This window comes from Chelonoidis abingdonii, chromosome 9 (genome assembly GCF_003597395.2).
Source record: "Chelonoidis abingdonii isolate Lonesome George chromosome 9, CheloAbing_2.0, whole genome shotgun sequence".
Lineage (NCBI taxonomy): Eukaryota > Metazoa > Chordata > Testudines > Testudinidae > Chelonoidis > Chelonoidis abingdonii.
In genome coordinates, this window is record NC_133777.1 from 39,985,686 (window position 1) to 40,012,076 (window position 26,391).

Genomic DNA, 26,391 nt, shown 5'->3' on the forward strand with positions numbered 1-26,391 from the left:
ATATTCTGTAAACAAACAAGGAGGTGCCCATCCATCACAACTTTGCCAAGAAGCAATAAAACTATGGAACTAGTGTATATGTCATGAAATTTATCCAACTGTGATGCATGTAGCAGGATCTAACAATAAACTGGCAAACCAACTAAGCAGAGACTCTTCTCAGGTTCACAAATAGTCTCTAGAGGAATCAGTGATTCAAGACATTATCAATCTTTGGGGATTTCCAAATATAGATCTCTGCCATCAGCCTCAATACCAAATGCCCTCACTTTTGTTTGAAAGAAGAGATAGACACTCAGTCATTGATGGATATGTTTCTCATCAGTTGGGGGATAGATCTGATGTATGCTTTCCTGCCTTTTCCATTATTGTTTAAGGTAGTAAAAAAGATCAGACAGGACTCAGCCAAAATGATACTCGTTGCTCCGGCATAGGCAAGACAGTAATGGTACATGAACTAGTTTCTTCTCTACAAAAGGAAATTCAAACACTTACCTGTATTGCAATATCTCCTATCATAAAAATGGGAGGAGTGCACCATCCAGACCCTCAATCACTACATCTCATGGTATTGGCAACAGCACTCTGACAAATTTTGAGAACTCTTTTTCTCTTGAAATGCAACAAAACGGCAGATGAAATTCAATGTTGCTAAATGCAAAGTAATGCACATTAGAAAACATAATCCCAACTATACATATAAAATGATGGGGTCTAAACTAGCTGTTACCACTCAAGAAAGAGATCTTGGAGTCATCGTGGATAGTTCTTTGAAAATATCCTCTCAATGTGCAGCAGCAATCAAAAAAGCGAATAGAATGTTGGGAATCGTTAAGAAAGGGATAGCTAATAAGACAGAAAATATCATATTGCCTCTATATAAATCCATGGTACACCCACAACTTGAGTAGACATGATAGATGTGCCTTTCGTCTGACCCAGTATGGCCGTTCTTATGTTCTTATGTTCCAAAATCTCTGGTGTAAACTATGTTAATGGAAAACATTATGTTTTCCCATTTAAGAAAGAAAATTCATATTTTTTTTAAGTCTAGATGGCTTTTATTTCAGATTGTGAAAAACAAACAAACAAACAAGAAAACAAACAAGAAACTAAAAAAATAAAATAAAAAAGGGACTGATCCAAAGCCCATTGAAGTCAGTGAGAGTTTTCTGTAGACTTCAGTGGACTGTTTCAAAGTGCTAAACAAGTATTAATTAACATTATCCTCCTATGACTTTTCTGAATCAGGTAATCATTACTGCTGTTCTTAGTGTACACTTATTTAAGAGATTATGCGGACTATGTTTTTTTTATCCCTTTTCCCTTACCTGTTTATTTGCATAATTTAAATGCTTTGCTTTTTTATCCTATAATGTTATTTGGTATAAACAGGTTATTAACTCCAAAGTTAGGTAGTGAACTTAGTTTAAAATAAAATTACGATTGTTTTTTCCTCTGAATTATCCTCATTTTCCAAGTGAGGAAACTGACACATGGTGATTAACTGTGGTCTGTGCCACATAGTACAGAACAAAGAATTGATTTCAGGAGTTCCCATTGTCCATTAGACCACTGTCCCATATGGCTTACCTTACCAGAGTAATATTTTGCTATAGGCAAAAATATTGACCAGATTTTCAAAAACCAGTTTTCAAAATCATGCCAGAAAAACCTGTGTAGAAATCAGGTAATTGCACAGGACACCAAGTAGTTACACATATGCTCAACCAGCTCTCCTATATCATTTAAGGCAATAGTCCAGTTGTAAGTAGTCAATTTGCCCTCCTCTCAGTCAGCACAGATCCACAATAATTTGGGGAAACTGCTTCTCACCTGTTCTTTTAAAAGCTGTACTTCAGAATCAATTTTCAGTGCATAACAACAACTTAATTGAACTTACTAATGTGAGAATATGTTGTATTGTTCATGTGTGTTAGTAAATGGTGCCCTTGGAATTAATTAATCGCTGAGCTGATGGTGTCAAAATCTTTGCAGAGGAACTGAAGGAGAACTCAGGCAGTTTCTACGTTGGAGTCTGGTCCGGAAGTTTCTTTTAGCTGACTGGATGGCCTTACCTTTTAATCTGCTATTGTGTGTCAGGGAGGTTGAAGCTGTTCTAAACTACAGGTTTTATGTTATATTGCCAATTCCTAATATCTGAAATGTAGTCCACATTTATCCTTCTTCCGTAGGGAACTAGTCCAGTTTTGGCCGAGTCATACTGGATCAAATGACTCCCTTTCAACTTTCAACAGACCTTGGGTGCGTAGGCAAGTCACTCGCCACAGGACCACCTTGCACAGCCTAAAGCATATTCTCACAGTAACTAGCGACACTGCCACCATAGATAACTCTAACTCAGGAACCAATCCATGCAACAAAGCCCTCAGATGCCAACTCTTGCCCACAATTATCCATATCACCAAGCGACACCATCACAGGATCCTAACCAGAATCAAGCACACTCAATCACCGGTTATCATCTGCATGACTCCACCAATGTAATATATGCCATCATAATGCCAGCAATGCCCCATCTGCATATACATGGCCAAACTAGAACAACTTCAGGAGTCAACAATATTGCCAATAGTGGCCGCATGGAACCTTTTTAATAGTCATGAACAGCTACATGAATACGTAAAAGCAGTGGTTTCCGAAACAAGGCTGCCGGCAGGTGGGGGGCAAGTGGGGCATTTTGCCCCAAAGCCCCAGGCACTCAAGCAGTGGGCCCCCCACAGAGAACAGCCGAGGCTCGCCTCCATAGGCCCAACCCTGCCTCCTCCCTCTCCCGGAGCCTCAGGGCACCCCAGGAACGTCCCCTGAACAGTGGGTACAGTGCACGCTCTGAGTGAGGACAGAGAGCTCGGGGCCCCAGCCGGAGGCATTGGGGCTGCTCACGCTGTTCACGGACGCTCCTGGATGCACTGAGGCTCGAGAGGGGGCGGAGGCGGGGGTAAGAGGAGCAGGGCCGGGGGGGGGGGTTGGATTAAGAGCGGGCAGGGAGTCCGAGGGGGCAGAGGTTTGGAGAGGCGGTCAAGAGGACAGGACATGGGGGGTTGTATTGTGTGGCATCTGGAAAGTTTGTTCAGGATCAGTGGATGGGGTTGGAGGCAAGTCAGGGGATAGGAAACGGTGTGGGTCCCAGTGGGTGGTGGGTTGGCAAGGCGGGTCTCGTGGGGACAAGTAGAAGGGACAAAGGAGCAGGATGGGTCAAGGGATTCTGATGGGGGGCAGGCAGTATCGGAGAGGGACAGAAGTGGGTGGGGGATCGAATTAGAGCAGCAAGCCCAGGCCGTATTCGAGAGGCACAGCCTTCCTACCGACTAAAGCTCAATTCACGCAGTTTTGAGGCTTGCAGAAGAGCCAAACTGTTAGCTTTTCCAATCCTAGGGCTACCATCCCTTTCACTATATCAAATGCCAAATTATAGCTCTATATTTAATTTCAGTAGCCATAGGGGAGAATTACATGTCAGGGGAAGGAAGCTTCATATTAAACTAGCCACTGGGGAAGGGATTCACATTGAGAAGAGTACATATACGACACCAGCCTACCTCCTTCCCCAACCCTACGCAACGGGAGGACCCCACTCCCCATGCATTCCCTGAGGGCTTCAGAAGGGTTTAAATTCAGTAGTTACTCAACTTTTAGATACTGGTGATCACCTTTCACATAGCAAACCTCCTGAGTTGACCAAAACACCCCCCCCCTTATAAATTGGAAAACACTTTTTATATAATTTAACAACTATTATAAATGCTGGAAGCAACGCGGCGGTTTGAGAGTTGGACGGCTGACCCCCAGTAATAACCTCATGACCCCCTGCGAGGTCACATGACCCCCAGTTGAGAACTCTGAGGTTAATTGTAAATATTTAGCACCCTCGTGTCCATTACACACATGCATATTTGAGCATTTCAAGTTTTCACAACAATAGGCTACATCCATAGATATTTGGACAAGCTCAAATGTTCAGTTTGTGGGTATGTACACAAAGCTATCTAAAGACAACCCCACAGTAACCATCTCCAGTTGTGCTGAATGAACCCATGAAGCCAGGTCTAGGAAGCAGATAAAATGCCTTGAGAGAATATGAAGTCCATTAAATGGAATATTAGCAGAGCTTGGTAAGAGGAATGGTGTCCCTAGCCTCTGTCTGTCAGAGGGTGGAGATGGATGGCAGGAGAGAGCTCACTTGATTATTACCTGTTAGGTTCACTCCCTCTGGGGCACTTGGCATTGGCCATTGTCGGTAGACAGGATACTGAGCTGGATGGACCTTTGGTTTGACCCAGTATGACTGTTCTTATGTTCTAAGCTAAATGAACTCAAAGTTATGGAGACAGATATGAGTCGAGGAAGCCAGCAGAGTATCAGAAACCTGGAAAAATCTCTGACTGGATGGGCTCAGGCATTTGGTCACAAGCTGAGGTGGTTCAAAAGTTTTGGATTTTTTTGAAGCAGAATTATTTTATTGTTTCTTTAAGCGATCAAACACAGCAAACAGCAAATATTTGGTCACACACTTCTGAAACCCCAAACCATATTCAGGTTTTGGCAGACTAATGTCAGCTTTTCAATTAAAAAAAAAAACAAAACAAATTTTGAAGGAAAGCAGATATTGTCCGTGATTTTTTTCTGCTTTTTAAAAACTCCTAGTTTTCGATCCAAAAAAAGTTTTGACGGAAAATATTTGTCCAACCCTTTTAATGAGCTTTAGTGCCTTTTAGCACTAGCTGATGCTGAGAACCAATGATACCTTGTAAAGAAGTTTTCTCAAAACTGGGGTTGTGCGGAGATGCAGAAGGTTTATTTTTCCGAGGGCCACCTGTTGGGGGGAAGCAAGTGGGGCAATTTGCCCCAGGCCCTGCAGGGCCCCCCACAAGAATATAGGATTGTATAGTATTGCAATTTTTTTTATGGAAGGAGCCCCCAAAATTGCTTTGCCCCAGGCCCCCTGAATCCTCTGGGCAGCCCTGGTCCCCAAACTTTTTACCTCGTCCCCCCTTACTCCTGTCCACACCCCCATAGACCAGGTTCCTGGAGTGGAGTCGTGGTTCCGGGATGGGGTACACAGACAGAGGTAAGGGGGCTGAGGCTGGGGCCACAGCTGGAGGTAGGCTGCAGCACCCCCACTTCCCGCGCCTATGGATGCCACTGCAGCTTCAGTCCTTCATACATCATCATCAACAGAAAAGGGTTGAGGAACACCTTTTTCAATTTTTCCTCATTTCTTTGACCACATTTATTTGTCTGGACACAAGTACATTTTCTGTGAGGTGGTAAAGGTGGCTGGCACATGTTTGCAGGAGAGAATCCAATTCAGGCTAATCCCTGAGCTATATAATACGGCTCTATATTTGGTAGACCTAAACCTTTATTTGTTTTATATGTCTAAATTCCATTCATTTAATGCTGGGATGTATTTTATCCTATATAAATCCTTTAATCAGATTTTGTATTATTTTAAGAAATTGAGATTGACTTGTAATGAAGCAGACAGAATATATAGTTTAACCAAGGGGCTGTGACCATACAAAATAAATGACGTCCCTACACTGAGAACAAAATATTGGACCAGTTCACAATATGGTCATGTAAAGCTTATATCATTGGATTATATTGTATTTTACCATAGCCGTAAATCTTTGTTTTGATAATGCATAAATTAAATGGGAAAAAAATGTTAATGCAGCATTGTTGAGAAGTTAAGCACCAAAAAGGCAGGAAATGTGAACGTTGTGGTTCCTTCAGTAATACTAAGTTGACCACATTCCATACTGGGTGTTTTATGTTATAACATTTAATAACATAAAAAGTAATCTTTCATTGCTGTTGGGGGTAAAAGTTGGGAAACCAAGTCACAAGTCCACCTAATTTAGACTTAATCAATTGTCACCTTTAATTCTCTCTGAAATTGTATAGATACCGTCACTTACAGTATGTTTCACAGGGTCGACTCACTGTAGGAGCTGCCTCTTCCTGGTGGCTCTGGGGATTAGCTCTTGCCAGCTGCTGCTCTCCTCTGGTGGTGTCTCTACCCGTCGTCTGTTTCACTCTGCTGTCCCTTTCACTCCTAGAGCTGCAGCTTCCTGTTTGTGGCTTGGCCCTCTGGCCAGCTTACTAAGGTCCTGCCCTTCCAAGGTAGTCAAAGTCCTTCTGGACCAGCTGTCCAGCTGGCATCTCCTGCACTCTGTGCCACTTCCCAGTGGCTGGTGGTGGAAACACTCAGAGATCTGCGGTCTACAAGATTAAACCTTAAATGGAGCCTGGGCATATAAAGACAGTACGTAGAAACCTCTTACTACCTGTGGGGGGATTAGTAGGCGCTCTTACGAAATGGACCATGACATGGGACTGAGTGGCACTTAAGCAGGGGGTAGGAATGCCAAATCCCAGTGGAGAGAGGGGGTAGGTGCTTCTACCTGATCGTGTGGACCCTACCTAAAGAGTCCTAGACACCATTTGACCTTCCCTTCTCCAGTGTTTAAAGACAGAGCTAATTCGACTCTGCTGAGAGACATCATTTCTGTTCAGTGATTACCAGGGCTGAATCACAGATAAGAAGGTCTATGTCTTAGACCTAGTGGAGGTACAATGGTGAAATGAAAGACAATGCAGAGGCTGTACTGGCAATGAGCTTCCCTGTTACCCAGAGAAATCACTAAAAGCTGAAATAACTGAAGACCTGGGTTAAGCAGTGGAACCTCAGAACATGGCATCACAGAAGTGGCAATGAGCGTCCAACAGCAGCAGCACACGACCAGCGGTAGCAGGGGAAAGCAACAGAGGCAGAAGTAGTGGCAAAGTGCCAGTTGCAGAGGAGCACAGTGACCACAGAGACATTGCTCGATGCTCCCCACATCCTCCACGTGTGGGAGGTGAACCCTGTGAACACACCTCTGAACTCTGGGTCTTTGATAACCAAGGACAGCTACCTGTAAGTGGGTTGCAGTGGAGGAAGAGAGGAGTGATATGTTCAAGAGACATTTGTTGGTCTGACTTTCCCACCACAAGGTGGGAAGCTGGGGCAAAGGACACTGCCCAAAGCACTGTTGGGTTAGGGTTGCCCATAGTCACATGCTGTTGAATGTGGTTGTGGTGTTTTCCCAAACTAATGCTTGGTTTCCTTACCCTTTAAATAAAAGTTCTTTTGTGATAGGGAAGTATTGCCTCTTAGAGGTGCCATGGGGTGGTGGTAAGTTTTCCCAGACTACTGGGTGGACGCTTGAGCCAGTTCTGTTCTGTATTGTTAAAAGGGACCCCTGGATATTGAACCTGGACCTTATTGCTGCCAGCTACCCCTGGCAGAAGGGTTACACTGATGGTCATTAAAAGAGAAAGAACAATAATGGTCTGTCTCTGAGTAGATTGTCAGTATAACTGCACACTCTCCCACCTTCACCCCTACTTCTTCACGGTCTCAGTTATGGATTCTGATTAAGTGGACAGGAGCTTTGATGGAGTCAGTGTTGTGGCTCTCTACATAACCTTACAACCAATATTCAGGGCCATAAAGAAGCATGTGCCCAGCAGTCTTGCCAACGTTTGTGATCTTGTCAAGAGCTTCATTATATTTGTTTTTTTTCCTCAAAGCTCCAGCTCCTAGACTCATAGGATTATGTGAGTACAGTAACTCCTCACTTACAGTTGTCCTGGTTAACGTAGTTTTGTTGTTACATTGCTGATCAATTAGAGAACATGCTCGTTTAAAGTTGCGCAATGCTCCCTTATAATGTTGTTTGGCAGCCGCCTGCTTTGTCCTCTTCTTCCAGGAAGACCAGCCCGTTGGAGCGAACTAGTGGGGGCTTGGAACCAGGGTGGACTAAAAGCATCCCCCCATCAGCTCCCCGCTCTCCTAAGTTCCCTGTGCAGCAGCCGCCCAGCAGGCTATCAATTGCCGGCAGTTCAGCTGTCCCTCTGCCCCCTTCCATGTGCTGCTCTTGCCCTCTGCCTTGGAGCTGCTCCCGGAAGCCTCCTGCTTGCTGTGCAGGGGGCGAGAAGAGGGAGGCTAATGTCAAGGTGTCTCCCTGTCCCCCCGCTTACCCCATCTCTATAGAGTGGGGAGGAGGGTACACAACAGGGCTCAGGATGGAGGGAGCTTGCTGGCAGCAGCTGCTGTCTCAACTTGCTGATCTTCTTAAAAAGGCAATGTACTTAGAGTGGGATCAGCGTACTAAAAGGGGCAATGCACATATCTCTCTCTCTCCCACACATGGTGTCTGTGTCTGCCTCTGTCTGCCATGCTGTCTCCCCTTCCTCCATTTGTGCTGCCTTGTAGAGTGTGAGGCTACATTAATAACAATGTGTTTACCCTTAAGGGCTCAGCTGATTGCTAGTTCATCATTTAGCAGTAAGGCATTCCCTGGGAAATATCCCACCTTCTGACTTCACCACCTCAACCAAGCTTCACAATCATCATTGCTGTGTATAATACTAAATTGTTGTGTGTGTGTGTATATATATATACAGTCTTTTGTCTGGTGAAAAAAAATTCCCTGGAACCTAACCCCCCCCTCCCCCATTTACATTAAATCATATGGGGAAATTGGATTCGCTTAACATCGTTTCACTTAAAATCACATTTTTCAAGAACATAACTACAACGTTAAGCAAGGAGTTTCTGTAGGTCAACTTTAATTTTCTGTAAAATGTAAGACTTCATAGTTGTAGAGAAAATCTTACAGATATGACCCTTAAAGACTCAAAAACCTAAGGCAAATAAACAGAACCTGATATTTTATTATTTAAAAAAAAATCTGATTTTGGGGACCTAACTCATGATTTTTGAACATTTGGAGTTGGAAAAACTGACATAGCTGCAGTGACCAGTGCTTTCTGGAAGAGTCTGACCTCTAAATCTAGCCCTGCTAGTGTTCTCACAAGCATAGAGTAACCTTGTCATCCATTATTCTGTGGGGTTTTTTGTGGGTAACCTTAACTTTGAATTTCAAGGATTTCAAGTTCCTTTTGTTTTTTTAAATAAAAAACTTTATTATTTTTTTCTCTGAAGTTATTAATATTTACAATCTTAACTTCAGCTTATTGGGGTTTTTGGCTGGGAGTTTCATTTATTATTAATTGTATAGTGCTATACTTGTCTGGTGCTTTACGGGTATGTCAGAAAGCTGGTCTCTGACCAGAGCGACTTACAGTGTGCATAGAAATGAGACACACAAAGGAAAGAGGAGGGAAATAATAGGAGACCCTCCTCTCTTTTAATATTATTATTTGTATTACAGTAGTTCCTAGAGACCCAGCCATCATTAGGATCCCATTGTACTAGTCACTGCAGAAATACGTAGTGAGAGACAGCACCTGTCTTGCAGAGCTTACAATCTGAGTAGACAAGACAGACAAAGGGTGGGAGGAAAAACAGAGGGGAAGTGACTTCTCCGGGTCACACAAGAAATTGGTGGCAGTCCTGGAAATAGACCTCAGGTCTTCCGACTCCTGGTCCAATTCCTGCTCCACTAGAACACACAACCCCCATTATTCTTTGCCTGAGAATTGTATTTCCTCGCATCAGATTGTGTGTGCTCTATCACTGTATTGGCTATAGGCCTAAACTTGCATTCACGTGCAGAAAAAAACTCCCCCCAGGACTCTGTAACCAAGGATACACTCACCCTTTTCTCAGACTTTATCCATGCTCCAGCCTCTGAGTTAGCATCTTGTCAGCACTTTTTGAGATGCCCCCCATTGTGCACTTTTCTTTATGACCAAAGGCTTCAGCCATCCTTATGTTCAGAAGTCAGTTCCTTCATTACAATTAGAATGCCCAGCAGTGATTAACCCCAAGTTTTCAGTGTGTTTTCCTTTTTAGCATCATTTTCAGTTTGTTAATTAAAAAATTATTAGATAGAAAGGAAAAAAAATACAGTGAATAAAATTTAAATTGCTGTATAAGCAAGTGCCAGATTAATATTGCTGCCTGTGCTAGAAATGTGTTTACAAAGTATTACACTGTTGTAATTTCAAAATACAACATAGTGTAAAGTCATTGGTTCCCACCTCCCAACCCCCCAGTGATAGATCCCTAACATAAAGGTTATGTCCTACTCCCCTGGCTGCGTGAGTGAGTCTGTGGCTTGTTGTTTGTGTCAAACTCCTCCATCCCCCCCAAGAAGAATATTTGTAACAACATCAGGCCAATGTAGTTTGACAGGGTAACTCATTTTTCTACAGACACCACTTACAAATTTAGTGGGTTTGAGCCCCAACCTCTTAAGAATGTCTTTTTCTTGTCCTACTTAGATCTCCATTAGTTTTCATTACCTTTCATTGAAACATGTATATATTATTATAACCAATGTGAGGCCCAGTCAGTGGTTTGTCTGGGCAGGATCATTAGCCGAACCTCTCCTGGTGAGCTGTTTGCTCAAAAACACAAGTACAATTTATTCATACAGCAAGTGCATGAAAGTTTAGCTATCTGACACAAAAATATAACTCCAATGTCTAGATTCAGCAGCCTGTCAAAGAGTCAGTGGAAGTTCTGATTGGTCAAGCAATATGGCAGAGGTGGCCCAAGTGTGGCTCGCAAGCCACATGTAGCTCTTTTACTGTTAAAGTGAGGCTACAGAGCCGCCCCTCCCCATTCTCCACCTACCACAGTTTGGGGAGGCACTCAGGACTTCTGCCTTGCAGCAGAGAGGGAGGGTGTCTTGGGGCTTCTGCCCAGTGGGGAGGAGAGTCTCGGGACTTCAGGCCTGCAGGGCTCACCTACGGTGGCTTGGGGCTTCAGCAGGATAGGGGCTGAAGTGCCAAGCCCCAGCAGGAGCCTCCCGCGGGACTGAAGACCCAAGCCCTGGCAGGCGCGACCCAGCTCTCGAACTTCTGAAGCTTGTCGTATGCAGCTCGGAGGGTCAGTAAATTTGGCCCCCCCCTGCAATATGGGATTACACCCTATAAGATCTTCTATTATAACAAATTATTATGTCTTCTATCAGTCTGCATTTACCACGGTGCTTTTGTTTAAATCCCTTGATTCTTTATGTACATATTTTTCCTGAAAAGAAAAATAAATTTGTTTTGAAATAATTAAAATCTCTACAAACCACAACTAAAAAGGCATGGGATCCAACATCAGTTCTTTGATCCACATAGTTCAGTATATGATGCACATGCAGACCACTCCTGGCAATAAAAAGTGACTATAAATGCAAAATAATAAAAGGTAATACTCAACATCTATGCGTGAAATTCTAGAGCACTGTGGGTAGGAAGATGCGGGTTAACATTTAGCATTTCATTCTTTCTTTATGAATACTTCAAAGAGCAGCTTCCTTTTATGCATCTGTACTAGGGCCGTCAAGTGATTAAAAAAATTAATTGCAAATAATTGTGATTAAAAAAATCAATCGCGATTAATTGTGTGATTAATGGCACTGTTAAAGAATAATAGAATACCATTTATTTAATTTTTTGGATGTTTTCTACCTTTTCAAATATATTGATTTCAGTTACCAAACAGAATACAAAGTGTACAGTGCTCACTTTATATTATTATTTTTTATTACAAATATTTGCACAGTAAAAAACAAAATGGTATTTTTCAATTCACCTAATACAAATAATGTACTGCAATCTCTTTATCATGAAAGTTGAACTTACAAATGTAAAATTATGTACAAAAAAATAACTGCACTCAAAAATAAAACAATAAAATTTTAGAGCCTCCATGTCCACTCAGTCCTACTTCTTGTTCAGCCAATCGCTCAGACAAACAAGTTTGTTTACATTTGTAGGAGATAATGCTGCCCGCTTCTTGTTTACAATATTACCTGAAAATGACAGCAGGTGTTTGCATGGCACAGTTGTAGCAGGCATCATAAGATATTTACATGCCAAATGCTTTAAAGATTCTTGTGTCCCTTCATGCTTCAGCCACCCTTCCAGAGGACATGCGTCCATGCTGATGATGGGTTCTGCTCAATAACGATCCAGAGCACTGCGGAGCGATGCATATTCATTTTCATCATCTGAGTCAGATGCCACAAGCAAAAAGTTTATTTTCTTTTTTGGTGGTTTGGGTTCTGTAGTTTTCACATCAGAGTGTTGCTCTTTTAAGACTTCTGAAAGCATGCTCCACATCTAGTCCCTCTCAGATTTTGGAAGGCACTTCAGATTCTTAAATCTTGGGTCGAGTGCTGTAGCGATCTTTAGAAATCTCACATTGGTACCCTCTTTGCGTTTTGTCAGATCTGCTGTGAAAATGTTCTTAAAGTGAACATGTTCTGGGTCATCATCCGAGACTGCTATAATATGAAATATATGGCAGAATGCAGGTAAAACAGAGCAGGAGACATATAATTCTCCCCCAAGGAGTGCAGTCATAAATTTAATTAACACTTTTTTTAAATGAGCATTAGCATGGAAACATGTTCTCTGGAATGGTGGACAAAGCATGAAGGGGCATACAAATTTTTAGATTATCTGGCATGTTAATTCCTTGCAATGCTGGCTACAAAAGTGCCATGTAAATAACTATTCTCACTTTCAGGTGACATTGTAAATAAGAAGCAGGCAGCATTATTTCCTGACAATGCAAACAGACTTGTTTGTCTTAGCAATTGGCTGAACAAGAAGTAGGACTGAGTGGACTTGTAGGCTGTAAAGTTTTACATTGTTTTGGTTTTTTTGAGTGCAGTTATGTAACCAAAAAAATCTACATCTGTAAGTTTCATTTTTATGAAAAAGATATTGCATTATGATACTTCTATGAAGTGAACTGAAAAACACTTTATCATTTTTACAGAGCAAATATTTGTAATAAAAATAATATAAAGTGAGCACTGTATACTTTGTATTCTGTGTTGTAATTGAAATCAATGTATTTGAAAATGTAGAAAAGCGTCCAAAATATTTAATAAATTGCAATTGGTATTCTATTGTTTATCAGTGTGATTAATCGCAATTAATTTTTTTAATCATGATTAATATTTTTGAGTTAATTGCGTGAGTTAACTGCAATGGACAGCCCTAATCTGTACCTTTATACAAAGCTGCACCAGTATACTTGCACATCTGTGTCACTGCAGTCTCTTGTATACTACAATCAAAAGCCTCCCATGAGTTCAGAGGCCTTTGGACCAAGCTCTTTCACTTAAAATTTGCACAATGATCCTGTAATTGACTTGTATTTCCATAACGGTGCTCAGCTGATGATGCTCAGGCAGCCTTAAAACTTGGGTTCCTTCCTTTGTTGGTTTGTGTCTCAACATTAACCTTTACTGACATAATTATTTTAACACTAAGATGGGAAAGAGAGTCAGAGATTTTAACATTGGGTGTGATGAGAGAAGCAATGTAATAGCAGCATTAGAACAGAATGCTACAGCAAGAGGACCCAACGTAACCAATGCAATGGTCTACGTTTGATAGTCTACATTGTGGGAATTAGTTTCTCGTCATGTCTACATATATAAAGACTTTTCTTGGATTTTATTTTCAGATGAAGTCCTTTGTGTCAATGACCTAAAAAACTTCACAGCTGGGTGGCATAGTGAACAAGAACACACTCTGCAGGAGTCATGGAACTCCCTTCTAAAGTTCAATTATTCTCACCGTGGACGAATCTCCAACATGGATTTTCAAGGGGATATCTTTGATGAGTTTCTCCATCAGCAGAAAATCAGCCGCCACGGAGAACATCAGCTTGTGAGGAAAGAAGGAATACAAGTGCTACCAAAAAGACAAGAAGAAAATTACATGGAGACAGATGATGGAAATGATTTTAAAATCCCTGTTTTGCCATATGGACAGCACTTAATAATAGATATTAAATCCACATGGGGAGACAGACACTATGTTGGTCTTAATGGAATTGAAATTTTTAGTTCCAAAGGAGAACCTGTTCAGATTTCAAAGATAAAAGCTGAGCCACCTGATATAAATATTTTACCAGCCTATGGCAAAGATCCAAGAGTAATAACCAATCTAACTGATGGGGTAAATCGGACACAGGATGACATGCACCTTTGGCTAGCACCCTTTACTCCTGGGAAGCCTCACTGTATCTATATTGACTTTGTGAATCCCTGTCAAGTAGCTATGATTAGGATTTGGAATTATAATAAATCCCGAATACATTCCTTCCGAGGTGTGAAGGATATTACAATGCTATTAGATGAGCAATGCATCTTTAAAGGAGAAATTGCAAAGGCTTCAGGAACATTGTCTGGAGGTATAGTATGATCCCTCATTTTCTTTGTGAAAACGACACCTAGCTACACTGCTGTTTTTAGCATACTATCTAGAGTTAGCATGGGTAACTCTGCATGAGCTGGGAATCAAAGTTTCCAACTCAAATGTAGAGGTATCCTCTGTAAAGAGATTTTTTTATATTTATAGCTCCTAGAGTCCCCAGCCAGAACAGGGAACAGACATAAAAAACAAAAGATTGTCTCTGCCCCAGACAGCTTACAGTCTTGGGCTCTATTTTTATTATCCTTGTTTTTATGAGTATGAGATCTTTTTTTACAGATTTATATTTTAGGTGTGTTTAAAAATCATCTGGAATCTCTGGACTCACTTACACTACAATAAACAATTGTGTTTTAACATGTTAACTACAATAGAACCTCAAAGATACAAACACCAGAGTTACAGACTTACTGGTCAACCGGAGACCATGTGGAACCAGAATTAATCAATCAGGCAACAACGGAGACAAAAAAACACAAGTACTGTACTGCCTTGGGGATTTAGCCCTGGAGCTCAGGGCTTCAGCCATGGGGGGTTAGGACTGCAGCCACAAGCGAGGGATCAGGGCTCCAGGTGGGGAAGGGCTCGGGGCTTTAGCCTCATGGCTGCATCAGAGCTCAGGACTTTAGCTACAAGAAGGGGACCGGTTTCAGCTCCAGCACTCCACCGGTAGCTAAACCCCCGAGTCCCAATGGGCCCTCTTGGCTGAAACGGGTAGGAGAGTAGTGGGGAGCCCCAAGCCCCGATGCCTGTGACAGGGCTGAAACCAGGATCAGAACTGTTGGGTTCTGCCCCAAACCCCAGCACTCCCCCCTCTCATGTCTAAAGTCCTGAGCCCCGTTGCTCCCATAGGGCAGAAGCCCTGAGGCCCCTGGCCGGAGCCCTGGCACCCCAAAGGTCAGAAGCCCTGACCGCCCCGACCCTGCAGCTGCAGCCCCAACGCCTTGTGGCTGAAGTCCATAATGTCTTGTTCAGAGTTATGGAACATTTCAGAGTTACGAACAGCCTCCATTCCCGAGGTGTCCGTAACTCTGAGGTTCTACTGTAACATGACTCTAAACTGTAGCATAGACGAGGAATAAATTGTCCCTTGTCTATGTTACAATTTACAATCATATTAGTTAAACATATTACTCAACACATGTTAAAACATAGTTCCATATTGTAGTGTACTGAAGCCCTTGGTTTGCAGTGCTTTCACATTGTGTTTTTAATTCCTAATGTCTTCTTGTGCTTTTCAGCTCCAGAGCACTTTGGGGATACTATATTGTTCACGACTGATGATGATATTCTAGAGGCCATATTCTGCTATGATGAGACTTATGATGGAGAAATTGAAAATGTGTGCTCGTTGAGATATGAGGAAGAGCTAAAGAGACCAAGAACTGCTGATGGGGAGGGAGATGAGAGACCCTTTACACAAGCAGGCTTAAGAACAGATGATAAGCAGGTAGGACACATATTAATGAGGATTTCTAAGGAAACTATCTTCTATTTCCATTGAATAGTTCCAGTGGCAATAATTGATATCAGGGACTGAAGCTGAGACTGATATGGCTGTCAGTTTGTTCTGAGGATTTTATCACCAATCATATTACTGGGAGAAATTTGTTTTCAAAATGAATATTGTATTCCAATTTTTGTCTTTTCTGATTTATTCATGAGCATTTAATGAAGGCTATAGTGACATTATACACAAACTTCCTCTTTAATTATGTGGATAGAGATAAGACAGTATTTCTTTTGGTTTAGACCCAGCTGCATGTGTATACTGCTTTGAAGTTTATCTGTGTTTTTAATCCACAACTTGTACTTTTCTGAGTGTCAGGGCTGCAGGTCTCAAACGCCAGTCCACAGGGCTCTTAGGCACCAGTATGTTCCAACTCGCCACCCAGTGACCTGTTTTAAAGTGATCAGAACTCAAAGTTCACCTCTGACAGAGGATTCAAGTCCTGGGCTCTGATGAGTGGAACTCCAGGAATCCTGTTTGGTTCACTGCTTCTATTTGAACCAAGCAGAGGAACAGGAATTCATCTCTGCAACTGGGTTTCCCTGCTTAGGATGGCGTCCCCTGCATTACCTCCTCCTACTGCCTAATCTAGTCTCTACTTGACCCTGCTGACATCTGACTCTCTTTTTGCCCTCTGGCCTATCTCTGACTCTGATCACCTGGTATCCAGACCTGGCTTCCAACTCCTGTTCTGACTGATAGGCCTGGACCATTCACATCCCACTTGTGACACTGGACTTAAGTCAGCTATAAAAGTAAACCCTGAACTAAAACTTATTCAAAAGTTCTTTGTGAAAATTTTCTCTACAGATCCAAATTGTGGCAGCTAGGCAACTTACCTTATGAGCCAAGGAACTAAGCAGAGCAGTATAATCTGTCAGGGAGCACTTGCTCATCTGTCATGGTATAAAAGACTCTCTTGTCACTTTCATCCCCTTAAAGTTCAGTAAGTCGTGGAACACTGGGGAAACTCCAAAGGACTGGAAGAAAATTAATGTTGTGCCAATATTAAAAAGGGTAAACAGGTGACCCAAGTAATTGTGGGCCTGTCAGCTTGACACTTAGAAAAAACAATGGAATGGCTGATACAGGACTAGATTAATAAAGAATTAGAGGAGGATAATATAGTTAATGCTAATCCTCATGTGTTAATAGAAAATAGATCTTGTCAAACTAATTTCATATCTTTTTTATGAGATTACAAGTTTGGTTGATAAAGGTAATAGTGTAGATGTAATATACTTATGTACAGTATTGGCTTTGGTACCACACAACATTTTGATTGGAAAACTATAAAAACATAAAATCAACACAGTAAATAGACTGAAAACTGGCTAACAGATGGGTCTCAGAATGCAGTAGGGGAATCATCATCTAGCACGTGTTTCTAGTTGGTCCTCTGGGGATTGGTTCTTGGCCCTATGGTATTTAATATTTTTATCAATGATCTGGAAGAAAACATAAAATCATTACTGATAAAGTTTGTAGATGACACAAAGTTTGGATGGGTGGTAAGTAATGAAGAAAACAGTTCACTGATACAGACTGATTTGAATCGCTTGGTAATCTGGACGTAAACAAACAAAGTGCATGTTAATACAGCCAAATATGTAAGATCATACATGTAGGAACAAAGAATGCAGACCATACTTATATGATGCGGGAAGCAGTGATTCTGAAAAAGACTAGGAGGTCATAGTAGATAAATAGCTGAACATGAGCTCTTGATGCGATACTGGGGCCAAAACAGCTAATGTGATCCTTCAATGGATAAACAAGGAAATATTATGTAGGAGAAGAGAAGTTGTATTACCTCTGTATTTGACACTGGTGTGACTGCTAGTGGAATATTGTGTCCAGTCTGGTGTCCACAATCCAAGAAGGATGTTAATAGCTTGGAGAGAGTTCAGAGAAGAGCCACATGAATGATTAAAGTATCATAGAAATGTAGGACTGGAAGAGACCTCAAGAAGTCATCAAGTCCAGCCCCCTGTACTGAGGTAGGACAAAGTAAACCTAGACTGTCCTTGACAGATGTTTGTTCAACCTGTGCTTAAAAACCTCCAATGATGGGGATTCCACAACCTCCCTTGGAAGCCTATTCCAGCATTTAACTACCCTTATAGTTAGAAAGTTTTTCCTAGATCTAACCTAAATCTCTCTTCTGCCAATTAAGCCCATGACTTCTTGTCCTAGTTTCAGTGGATGTGGAGAACAGTTGATCACTGTCCTCTTTATAACAGCCCGTGACATATTTGAGAACTGTTATCAGGTCCCCCCTCAGCCTTCTTTTCTCAAGACTAAACATGCCCAGTTTTCTAACCTTTCCTCATAAGTCTGGCTTTCTAAACCTTTTATAATTGTTGTGGCTATTCTCTGGACTTTCTGCAATTTATCATTCCTAAAGTGTGGTGCCCAGAGTTGCACACAGTACTCCAACTGAGGCCTCACCATCACCAAGGAGAATGGGACAATTACCTCCTGTGTCTTACATAAAACACTCTTGTTAATACATCCCAGATTAGCCTTTTTCACTGCTGCATAACATTGTTCACTAATGTTCAGTTTGTGATCCACTATAATCCCCTGAGCCTTTGCAGCAGTGCTACCACCTAGCCAGTTATTCCCCATTTTGAAGTTGTGCCTTTGATTTTTCCTTCCTAAGTGTAGTAATTTGCACTTGTCTTTATTGAATATCATCATGTTCATTTCAGACCAATTCTCTCATTTCTCAAGATCATTTTTAATTTTAATCCTGTCCTCCAAAGTCCTTGCAACCTCCCACCAGTCCAGTGTCATCCCCAAATTTTATAAGCACTACTCTCCACTCCAGTGTAATAGACTCATAGATTCCAGGGCCAGAAGGGACCACTGTGATCATCTGTTCTGACCTCTTGCATAATACTGGCCAAATAACTGCCCCACAATAATGCCTAGAGCAAATCTTTTAGAAAAACATTCAGTTCTGCTTTAAAAATTGTCATGGATGGAGAATCCACCATGACCCTTGATAAGTTGTTCCAATGGTTAATTACTCTCACTGTTAAAATTTTAAGCCTTATTTCCAGTCTGAATTTGTCTAGCTTCAACTTCCAGCCCCTGGAGTGTATTATACCTTTGTCTGCAAGACTGAAGAGCCCATTATTAAATATTTGTTCCCCAAGTAGGTATTTATAGACAGTAGTCAAGTCAACCCTTAACCTTCTCTTTGTTAAACTAAATAGATTGACCTCTTCGAGTCTATCACTATAAGGCAGGTCTTCTAATCCTTTAATAAATTCTCATGGCTCTTCTCTGAATCATCTCCAATTTATCGACATCCTTCTGGACTCATGGGCACCAGAACTGGACACATTGTTCTAGCAGTGATCACACCAATGTCAAATACAGAAGTAAAATAACCTTTCTACTCCTGCTCAAGATTCCCCTGTTTATGCATTCAAGTATTGCATTAGTCGTTTTGGCCACAGCATCCTACTGGGAGTTCATGTCCAGCTAATTATCCACTAAATCTTTTACACAGTCACTGCTTCCCAGGATAGAGTCCCCCATCCTGTAAGGATGGCCTACATTATTTGTTCCTAGGTATATACAGCTACATTTAGCCATATTAAAATGCATATTATTTGCTTGCACCTAGCTTACAGAGCAGTCTGGGTTACTTAGTATCAGTGACCTGTCGTCTTCATTATTTACTATTTTCCCAAATTTTGGGTCATCTGCAAACTTTATCAGTGATGATTTTATGTTTTCTTCCAGGTCATTGAGAAAAATACAACTTATTACATATAATGTTTCCATGTGCGTTTACCATGATATTATTTATCAGCAAATTATGAGTTTTTTAATAATACTTCACGAGACATACATTGTACACACATTATTACAATGGTCTGTAGGGTGTGAACACAGGGTTATATTCTGTCACAATATGGAAACAGTAAATCCACACAGCTAGTATGGAATAGAGTTTGTGTATTTGGATTAATGGACCCACATTCTGGCAGTTCATCAGAATGAGACCAAATTGCAGTTCACCAGAATGAGAATCTTTTGTTCGTTTATAATACACTAGTGTCATGTGAAATAATTGCACCATAAGTGATAACATTTCTTTGTAAATTATAGTTTATCCTTTCCTCTGTGTGTTCCATTCTATGCATCTGAAGAAGTGAGCAAATAATTTTGTTAGTCTCTAAGATGCCACAAGTACTCCTGTTCTTTTTGCAGATACAGACTAACACGGCTGCTACTCTGAAACCTTTCCTCTAAGTGTCTTTTTTTTTTTCTTCCATTCTTACAGATTGTCCTTCCGCCTGCCCCAGCCTGTTGTCATGTCTCATTATTTTATCTGTCAGATTAAGATTGTGAGCACTCTAGGTCCAGGGCTTGTCTTTTTTCTTGTGCACATAGTTCTTTGCACATCAATAATACTGTATCAGCAATACAGTATATACAACATATGACTATCCACTGCACTTCTTGGTTTTCTTTTTAGATTCAAGAGCAAGTGATGGTGTCAGACCATCTTTCTGAGCTTACACCCAAGGTACCCGGGGTGTACACTGGAAAATGTAAGTACAGTGTTTTGCCATTTTTTCTTGTAATGTACAAACTAACATATTACATACCACATTCTTACACTCATAACATCTGCAAACATTATCACGTGAGATTTTTCTCCAACACAGTTGTGTACAGACTCCTGATGAATGTTGGAATAAAGTAAAGAAGAGTAATTAAGTGTGCGTAGACTGAAGCTTTGTTTATTATGGAATTTAGCACACCATAACATTTGGAATTTAACCCAATTTTCTGTAATACTTAGCAAAATGGCACAAGGTAATTGACCAGTCCCTGAATGAAGGCTGATTTGAATTATCTCTGCCCCTGTCAGTTTCTGTGTAAACTGGTGGGATGTCTCTGGCCAGGTCTACACTAGGAGTGCTTTAGTGGTATAGGAATACCAGGCTAGTGTACCAGCAGAGCACTCCCCTCACCCGCCCCAAGAATGAAATAAGCTATGCTGCTGAAAGTGCTGTTTTGCCAGCTAACTGCATCTGCACTGGGCTTTCAGCTGTGTTATTCAGGGCTCACACCTCATCACACCCTTGACTGACACAGCTATGCTGGCAGAACTCTGTAATATAGACCCAGTCTTAGTAGAAATAGAACAGCAGTAATCGGTAGGAGCAAATCTTTAGTGGCAAAGTGTTATAATAGGCAACACAAATAACAAAATACCTCCACAGCTAAGATTGAATCAGTAGTACCTTGATAAAGTTCCCTGCCTTCGCACAGGCATTCTCCCTCCTCTACCACCCCGGCAGCCCATCTGTAACTCTCCCTATGAGTGCTTGTACAAAGGGAGAAGAAAATGAAACTGGAGTTAACATCTCCAGGGACTGCCCTTGCCCCATCACAGTCCGCTTGAGGAAACAAGACTCTTGAGCTGGCCAGTTGAAACTACTATTGATTAGCATCTGTGTAAGCTCTGCAGAGATCGCCACACTTAGGGTATGACTAATGTGCATAGCATGAGCTCAGCGTTGTGTAATTATTAATAGCAGGTTATATGTAGGACTGCACAGTTGGGCTGCCCTGCTGTTTGTTATACAGAGTATCATGAGTATTAGTGTTTCTTCAGACTTGGTGAAAGGCAGCTACTTGTGGGATTTATTGTTATTTATGAAATGAGAAATATTTTTACAGTTACTATGGTGGATTTATCCCACCTGATTCACTGGAATTTTACCTGCTGTATCTAGATATTATTGATACTTGTTTAGTAAACCTATGAGCCTGTGGAATGTGAAAAACCTGTCTGTATGTATACAATACTGCTGCACGCTACTTCGGCAGTCCTGCAGCAGCTATCTCACACTGCTTTGTGGTCAACGGTTACCGACCTGTCTGGGTACCTCTGTGCCCTCCCCTCCTCTGGTGTCAAGTAGCCAGGATGCCCCCTCTCCCATTTTAAAACTGACACAGGGACAGATTTTGCTAGTTTTCTATTGGATTATATTCTCTCAGCATTGCTGAAATATTACTCCAGAAACTCCACAACATGCCTCGCACAACCTGTTAGAGCTGTGCCGAGACACTGGATCTCATCACCATCTAAGGAGAAGCCTCAGTGCAGGAAGCTCTTGTGGCCAGTCACTGCAATAAAGACCTTTTTATGGACATTGCTAACAGAAGACCACAATGGGCCACAAGCAGAATGCTGACCAGTGCAGGATAAAAAGCAAACAGCTCAGGAGAACCTATATTCAAACCAGGATGACAGAAAATGGTCCAAGAGTAAATAGGTGTCCTGTCTACTTTTTGAGGATCTGTACAGGATTTTGTGCTATTACACAACCTCCCAAACCAGGGAGGCTCTTCGGAGGAGGATCTTGAGGAGGCCATTGACAAGCTTAGGTTCTCTAGGTCCCCTGAGAGTTAGGTTCTCTTTGGGACTACAGCCTAGAAGATGCCAGCCTAGAAGAAGGCAACTCTGATTGCTGCTGAATAATGACTAAGCCCAATTCCCAGCCAGCAAACCTGGCCAGGACTGAAGAGGGAGATCCTGTGGAGAGAACCTCACCATGTAAGTGTCTAGCTTTACAATTTATTATTATTGTTGTTATTGTGCTTACTGCTGTACTAGCTTCCATTGCAGGTGCCCCATGGTTGCAGCCTTGTAGGTGAATGTGAGCTAGGAGCCTTGTTGAGTCTTCAGCCCCCGCCTGCATCCATCCCTTCTTCAACCCATGCTGTTCACTACCTTCCTCCCCTATATACATTTTCAAAATGGTGGCTGTTCCAACTGGGAAGTTGGTCTCTGTCACAGCTCCAGTGTTACTGCACCTGTATTCCCCCTCCAAGGTTCATTGAGGGCACCTACTTAAAGGTTTCTGGCCCCCAGCCATCACCTCTCTTTGGCAGAGAGCCACATCTCACTCTTTCCAGATCAGGTCTTTTTCAGGCTGCACAGTTCCCTGTCTACACTGTGATACCCCCAGCAACCCAGACTGTCTAAACAGGCCAGCATCTGTGCTTTGCTTTCTCTCCAAAGGCTATGAACAGTGTAATTACCCTCAGTTACCAAATACCACGCAGCTCTTTCTAAGCAAGCACATTTATTCTTAAAGTGAAAGCATTAAAGAGAAAACATAGTAAAACAATAAAAGCGCACACATCCCATGCTTAAAAGCTTACTGGGGGTCACCCCAGCTCCAGCATCAGGCTCTAGTAGCTGTAAGTCCTTGAAAACCCACAACTAGATTTTCCCAGTAGTTACAAGTTCATAACTGTCTCAGATTCAGAACCAGAACAACAAGCGGGGGAGTTCATCTGTTTTTTAATACAGCTCAGACCTTTGGTCACCGCTCTCTGGCAACAGGTAATCAGTAGACAAAGACCTCTCCTCAGGGTGTAGCTTCAAAAGTCAAGGTTTTTTGCATAACTAGAGGTGGTGAATTTGCCTTAACCTCCCTCCAGCTATTCCCCAGGAAATCCACTTAACGCATATTGCCCCAAAAGTCCATTTTTGTCTGGCAAATTTTCAGTATAGTTCTTTGAACCCACAGGCCTCTCATCCCATCTCCTCTCTAAAGAGGTGACATACAATTCCAGCCCACAATAATACTTAATCTTTGCATTTAACAGAATGGACCCCAAAGATACTTAAACTTAATTCAATAAGGTTTTTTTAAGGATATTGTAAGAGATTGACATGTCTGTCACAACCTCTGTTTCATACTAAAGTCCTGACTATCAACCATTTTTAGTCCCACACCACAGAGGATGCAATTGCTTGATATTCATCTAGATATCGTGGGGGATATCTGCACGGTCATTGCCCCCAGAATAGCTCGCAACTCTCTTCCATTTCTGCAGCATTTCCTGGGGAACCATCTTGGGCAGATGTGACCAACTGTGGCTCTGGAGCCACATGCGGCTCTTCAGAAGTTAATATGCAGTTCCTTGTATAGGCACCAATTCCAGGGCTGGAGCTACGGGCGCCAACTTTCCAATGTGCCAGGGGGTGCTCACTGCTCAACCCCTGGCTCTGCCATAGGCCCTGCCCCTCCCCTGAGCCTGCAGTGCCCTCACTCCTCCTCCCCACCCCCAAACTGCCTGTGCACCACGAAACAGCTGATCGGGAGGTGCTGAGAGGCTGCCAGTGGGTGGGATGCACTGGGAGCAGCTGATGGGATGCTGCTGACGTATTACTGTGGCTCTTTGGCAAAGTGCATTTTTTAAATTCTGGCTCCTTCTCAGGCTCAGGTTAGCCACTCCTTGTGGAATAACTTCACAGCATATCTCACTGGTCTGCTCTTTGCCTTTTTGAGTAAGGTCATTCTCTGCCTCCTAGTCACCTGCCTCAGTGCAATGTCACAGAGAGTCAGGATAGCCTAAAGGGGATGTAGAGGGAATTACTGTTCAGCTCACCGCTGGGTTCCCCCGGTAGGCCTCCAACACCATATAAACTCCTGTAAAGCACACCAAACCTGCAAAGCCAGAACAGGAACTTAATTCCCAGCTCCCAGCCTCCAAGGCACAACAGCAAAGCCAAATAGTATATACTGAACAGACAAAAATCCCAGTGTAGCCAACCCTCCTCATGGACAAACCACTCCCCATATCTGAGGTTCCCCAACTTGGAGTAGACTGTCAATGAGGTAAAATCAGAAATACATATAAAAATGCTATTGTAGTCTGTATGGAATAGGAACAATAACTGCTTTTGTTTTTTTCTTACTTCCACAGCCATGGCACCTGCAGTGGCCAGATCCTCAAGGATGGGATCTTTATCTACAGCTGAGCTGCTTGCTAACCTGCAGGGGAGAAAATGGAAGACTCAGGACGAAACTGTTATGGACCTCATCAAAATCCTAAAGTAAAACCAGAATAGTGGAGAGATGGAGGCATTATTTGAGAATGAAGAGGGAAAAAGAGAGGGAACTCTACAGAGAGATCATGGGATCCAGAGAGAGTGTGGTCCAGGACAGCATGACAGTTTCCAGAGAGAGCAGTGCTGTGGCCAAAGACAGTATTGACAAAGAATGGGAGATGCAGAGCCAGCTTCTAGAGGGAATGTAAAGCCTAAATGCTCTGCTGCAGCGCATGTTGATGTAGGGCAGCAGGTGCTGCAAGTGTCATACAGCAGGACTCAGCCATGTTCTGCAGCCCCTAGATAATAAGAGATACTGGGAATAGCAGCAGCTCCTCCCAGTTGTAGCCTCTCCCCCTGTGCAGTCCTTCCAATGGCCGTTCCCTTCCCAGAGGCAGATCTGGGCACTGAGAACATTTGCACATGGGAACAAGGCTCTTTTGAGCCTTCTAGCGCCCCTGGTAACTTTGAGCCTTGCCACTCAACACCAGAAGGCCCTCAAACAAGAAGAAACAGAGGCCAGATGTATACATCCCTGTGACTTTGAGCCACCCTCCCCCTTGTTTTGTTTTACACTGCAGTTTTGCACTTTCTGTTTTTACGTCACTATTGTTTTAATTAAAGGTTTCTTTCTGGTTGTTAGTTAATAGATTGTTGTTTAATGTATTAATAATAAAAATTGTTGTTTCATTATTGCTTCTGCTTCAGTTAAAGCTTTATTTAGTTTGTTACATAGCTGACTGTGGTTACATAATAAAAGCCATTAAAATTCATACATAGTGAGTCATCAAATCATTTAACATAGAAAATCCTTAAACCTGAAATAATTCACAGCACATTTTCTGGCCCTGAGACTCAAAATAACAGCAGTAGGCATCTCTGATAATAGTGCCTCAACTGTTTCTGTAGGATGCCTTAGTGACTGCTCACACTGCTGAGTGAGTCTCTGCATCTCCATCTCCCACCCATCGTTAAGGTTTTCTCCCTTACTCTCCCAAATATTGTGCAAAATCCAACATGCTGCTATAATGGTTGCAACTTGTTTTCTGCTGCTTTCTACCTATTCCAGAAGCAGCAGCACCTCCTTTTCAAAAGCCCAGATGCTTAATCCACTGCAATTCTGGAACTAGCAGGGCGATAGTTGAACTGTTCCTTCTGTTGAAGCATCCTGTGAACAGCTTCATTAACCAGGGAAGCAGAGGATAAGCCAAGTCTCCCAGGATAACTGGAGCAACCTCCCCACAATTAGTGTCCATAGTGATCCGGGTGAGGGGTGGGGGCAAACTGTCCATTATTCATTAAGGTAAAAAAAGCTGAGTTCCAAAAGATCCTAGCATCATGGACCCTTCCAGGCCACCCTGCACTTATATCTGTTAACCTGCCATGGCAGTCAACCAGCTCTTGGAGTACCATGGAGAAATAAACCTTTCTGTTAATAAATTCCTTTCTATTTATAAATTCTTCATCCTAGTGTGTATGCGGAGGAAGAGAGCGTTGCGAAATAATAGGCACCTGAGTCCATCAATTGCCCCAGTACAGTTTAGGAACCCCAAATGTGCAAAGCTATTAATGACCCCCTGAGCATTACCAAGCTGTGTAACCCAGTGTACCTTTTCCGTGGCAACACATACCTGGGTGACAGTGGCCCCAGTAGTAAATCTCCCCCATGTCAAACTGGTTGGCTGAGGATCAACAGCATTTGGGGATGGCCAGCTTCCAGATGGCAATGGTGACCCATGTCTCCACAGGCATGGGCCACCATGTATGGTAAGCTGTCACTGCAGCT

At 42.3% G+C, this 26,391-nt stretch overlaps 1 protein-coding gene across 2 annotated transcripts in view; it reads left to right on the forward strand.

Moving 5' to 3' along the window:
• Window positions 1-26,391, forward strand: part of KATNIP (katanin interacting protein) — a 166,640-nt gene that overhangs the window by 89,603 nt on the left and 50,646 nt on the right. For both annotated transcript variants that reach the window (XM_032794660.2, XM_032794661.2), the window contains 3 exons: window positions 13,463-14,194; window positions 15,456-15,664; window positions 20,223-20,298. In XM_032794660.2, the coding sequence (XP_032650551.1) occupies window positions 13,463-14,194; window positions 15,456-15,664; window positions 20,223-20,298 (1,017 nt within the window). The remainder of the gene's footprint in view (window positions 1-13,462; window positions 14,195-15,455; window positions 15,665-20,222; window positions 20,299-26,391) is intronic.